Source organism: Rhinopithecus bieti, unplaced genomic scaffold (assembly GCF_001698545.2).
Source record: "Rhinopithecus bieti isolate Rb0 unplaced genomic scaffold, ASM169854v2 scaffold_29388, whole genome shotgun sequence".
Classification (NCBI taxonomy): domain Eukaryota; kingdom Metazoa; phylum Chordata; class Mammalia; order Primates; family Cercopithecidae; genus Rhinopithecus; species Rhinopithecus bieti.
This window is the reverse complement of record NW_016813389.1, coordinates 1,175,849-1,180,165: the sequence shown is the minus strand read 5'-3', so window position 1 is coordinate 1,180,165 and position 4,317 is coordinate 1,175,849. Positions and strand designations below refer to the sequence as shown.

The 4,317-nt window shown below is 49.6% G+C and overlaps 1 protein-coding gene across 2 annotated transcripts in view; it reads right to left on the bottom strand.

The window, feature by feature from the left end:
• PTPA (protein phosphatase 2 phosphatase activator) overlaps nt 1-4,317 on the bottom strand; it is a 49,864-nt gene that overhangs the window by 25,056 nt on the left and 20,491 nt on the right. Inside the window, exon 3 of one of the 2 annotated variants that reach the window (XM_017848303.1) lies at nt 3,442-3,528. The exons of the other annotated variant lie outside the window; for it this stretch is intronic. Within the exon in view, the coding sequence (XP_017703792.1) occupies nt 3,442-3,528 (87 nt within the window). The remainder of the gene's footprint in view (nt 1-3,441; nt 3,529-4,317) is intronic. 2 annotated transcript variants of the gene reach the window in all.

The following is a 4,317-nucleotide window of genomic DNA, read 5'->3' as shown; positions in this document are numbered from 1 at the left end:
AAAAAAAAAAAAAAAAACAAAATTAGTCGGACATGGTGGCACATGCCTGTAATTCCAGCTAGTCAGGAGGCTGAGGCAGAATAATCATTTGAACCCAGGAGGTGGAGGTTGTAGTGAGCCGAGATCGCACCATTGCACTCCAGCCTGGGTTGGAACAAGACTCCATCTCAAAATAAAATAAAATAAATAAATAATAAAAAATAAAAGCTAGCTTTTTTTTCTTTTTGAGGCGGAGTCTCGGAGTCTCGCAGTGTCGTCTGGACTGGAGTGCAGTGGCACCATCTTGGATCACTGCAACCTTCGCCTCCCGGGTTTCAAGGGATTCTCCTGACTCAGCCTCCCAAGTAGCTGGGATTACAGGTGCCTGCCACCACACCCAGCTAATTTTTTGTATCTTCAGTAGAGACGGGGTTCCACCATGTTGGCCAGGCTGGTCTTGAACTCCTGACCTTGTGATTCACCCGCCTCGGCCTCCCAAGGTGCTGGGATGACAGGCATGAGCCACGGCGCCCAACCAAGAGCGAGCTTTCTATGCAACAACACTATTGAAAATTAGAACTCACTAATGCCTAATGGTAACAATAGCTAATAACAATCCAAGTATTTATTTAGTATGTGTTAGGCACTACGCAAAAGACAACCCCTACTCATGGGATCTCAGTGAATCTTCCCCAAGGGGCCATGAGTAGTCCGCTGACTCTGCCCACTCTACAGATGAGGAAACAGAGGGTCAAAAATGACAAAGTCATTGGTTCACAAGTGATGAAACTAGCCAGCCTGACTCCAGAACCCAAGCGTGTAACTACACTGCAATCCTGCCAAAGCACAGTCTTTAAGCTAAGACAATAACTGGGCCGGGTGCAGCAGCTCGTCTGTAATCCCAGCACTTTGGGAGGCAAAGGCAGGTGAATCACAGGTAGGTAGGGAGTTTGAGACCAGCCTGGCCAACATGGTGAAACCCCATCTCTACTAAAAATACAAAAATTAGCCGGATGTGGTGGTGGGCGCCTGTAATCCCAGCTACTCAGGAGGCTGAGGCAGGAGAATCACCTGAGCCTGGGAGGTGGAGGCTGCAGTGAGCCAAGATCATGCCATTGCATTCCAGTCTGGGCAACAAGAAAAAACTCAAAAAAAAAAAAAAAAAAAGACAATACCTGGTTGTTGTGGATGGCTACCATCAAATCACGGGCAATTACGGGACTTGGCAGTTAAGAATTTGCTGGGGTAATTACAAACTTCCCCTTTAATTAGCCTTCCTCCACGACATTCCTGGCCCACTGAGTACAGCTGAGCATCCCTTACCACAGGCTCCAGGAGGAACCTCCTCTTTCCCCAGCCATCCTGCACCCAGACCCTCAGTTCCAGAGCACTGAGTGAGCCCAAAAGGAACCCAAAAAGCCACTAATGGGCCTGGCTCCCAAGGGAAGGCTGTCTACCAGAAGCACAGGCCTGGTTCTCCTGAAATGAACAGAACAGGACCTCAGTCACCCTACAGCCAGACAGGCCCAGCAGTAGGCAGCTCTGCCAGGAGCTGGGTATAAGGGTGAAGCATGCAATGTTAATCTTGGGGCAGGTGGAGAAACTGGGCCAGGGCAGGGCCACACCTTACCCAACAGGCCCAAGGCTGTGGCTAGAGAACTGGGTAGGCCAAAGTACTGAGAGAGGACTTTCAGGCCCTGGTATCTGAGATAAGAGACTCAAGGTGGCTCTGGGCCAACTGGGACACGAACCCAAGAGGCTCCTGGAGGCCTAGGTCCTAGCCCTGGGTGACGGCATCCAGAAAAAGCAGCAAGGCCACACCTTCCAATCAGTATCTGCCTCCCCTCAGCTCTTGCCCTCGCTACACAAACAAAACCATCTCTGAAACAACATCCATCCAGAAAGCACCCACCAGGCAGTGTGAACTCAAATGCAAAAAAATGCATGTGCCCTTTGACTCCACATTTCCGCATCTAAGAATGAATCCTTTGGAAACAAGACCCACAGATCTATGGGCAGGGATGCAACGATATGCGAGGAGCAATGTTTACCGAGATAATCTAAAAGTCTGAAGATGGGGGCTGTTTAAATAAATGAGGGGCCAAGTTTGATGGCTCACATCTGTCACCCCAGCACTTTGGGAGACCATGGCAGGAGGATTGCTTGAGCTCAGGAGTTCGAGACCAGCCTGGGCAACATGGCGAGACCCTGTCTCTATATTTAAAAAAAAATAAAATAAAATAAAACAAATAAATGAGGGCACAGCTCACTGCAGGAGAAGAGGAGCTCTTGCTTTCCTGGGTGCCCACTGTCAGTAGGGGCTGCCCTGGGAGCTGGGTATGAGAAACACAGGGAAAGATCAGCTCTGCTGTGAATGTCTAACACATGTCTATTACTGATCTCTCCAGTGAGCACATTTACTGTTTTGTAATCTGTTTTAATTTCAAAACTTATATAAAAACAGCAGGCCAGGTGCAGTGGCTCATGCCTATAATCCCAGCACTTTGGGAGGCTGAGGCAGGCAGATCACCTGAGGTCAGGAGTTTGAGACCAGTCTGACCAACATGGAGAAACCCCGTCTCTAGTAAAAATTCAAAATTAGCCAGGCATGGTGGCACACACCTGTAATCCCTGCTGCTCAGGAGGCTGAGGCAGGAGAATCGCTTGAACCCGGAGGCAGAGGTTTCGGTGAGCCGAGATTGCGCCACTGCACTCCAGCCTGGGCAACAAGAGTGAAACTATGTCTCAAAAAAAAAAAAATTTTGGCAAAAATACTAACTATAAAACAGCATGTTTACCTTGATCTCAATTTTATAAATATCCACCTATTCACAGATTTTTAAAATGAGAAATATAGACATGAAAATGTGACGTGCACATGTATTTGGGCAATCTTATTTTCTGCATTGGCCCGGTGGTGGGCACTGAGCCCACGAGACTCTGAAGCTATTTTTTTTTGAGACAGAGTCTCGCTCTGTTGCCCAGGTTGGAGTGCAGTGGCACAAACTCAGCTCACTACAAGCTCCGCCTCCTGGGTTCACACCATTCTCCTGCCTCAGCCTCCCGAGTAGATGGGACTACAGGCACCCACCACCACGCCCGGCTAATTTTTTGTATTTTTTTTTTTTTAGATGGAGTCTCTCTCTTTCGCCCAGGCTGGAGTGCAGTGGCGCAATCTCGGCTCACTACAAGCTCCGCCTCCTAGGTTCAGGCCATTCTCCTGCCTCAGCCTCCCGAGCAGCTGGGACTACAGGCGCCCGCCACCAGGCCCGGTTAATTTTTTTGTATTTTTAATAGAGACGGGGTTTCACCGTGTTAGCCAGGATGGTCTCGATCGCCTGACCTCGTGATCTGCCCGCCTCAGCCTCCCAAAGTGCTGGGATTACAGGCGTGAGCCACCACGCCCAGCGACTCTGGAGCTATTTTTGGAAAGGCTGCTGCAGCAGCTCCTCCTGGGCCTACCTCGGAGACTTTGTACTCGAAGGTCAGTTTCTTCCCCTTCACACCTTCGTTGAGGGTAAGGATGAATCCGATGTAGTCAGCGTATGCCTACCAAACAGAGAGGAGAATGGGAGAGGGGTGGCAGACCCTCCCTACCACCTGCCCCAAGCTCCACCAGGTTACCAAAGAGCTCTGAGTTTTCTTCTTCTCTTGAGCCTGACTCCCAACCCCACAGCAGAAGTAGAAACATAATGCCAAATACCCGACCCCTACCCTCCAGAAAAGCTGGCAAGACAGTGACCACAGCAACACGCTAATCTCCAGCCAGAACAAGTACTCACTATTGCTGCCAGCAGTTTCTTGACACAATAGACCTATAAGGTAGACACTGCTGTTGCCGTCTTACAGATGAGGAAACCAAGGGTCTTGCTCCCAGCAATCAGCCACCACAGGCAGGCCAGGCTGTCTAGTTGCAGTGCAGATGCCTGCCACAGACAGGTCTCCCCACACAACCATCCCCAGCTTTCAACCGGACACTCTCTTCCCTGATGGGCTGCAGTTACACCCAACATAAGGATAAGAAAACACTGAGGGTCAGGTGTTGTGGCTCAAGTCTGTAATCCTAGCACTTTGGGAGGCTGAGGCAGGAGGATCACTTGAACCCAGGAGCTTGAGACCAGCCTGGGAAACATAGTGAGACCCCATTTCTCCAAAAAATTAAAAGGTTTGCCAGGCATGGTGCCTGTGGTCCCAGCTACTCAGATGGCTGAGGTGGGAGGATTGCTTGAGCCCAAGAGGTAGAGGCTACAGTGAGCTGTGATCATATCACTGAACTCCAGCCTGGGGGACAGAGTGAGACCCTGTCTCAAAAAAAAAAAAAAAAAAAAAAAAAAAAAA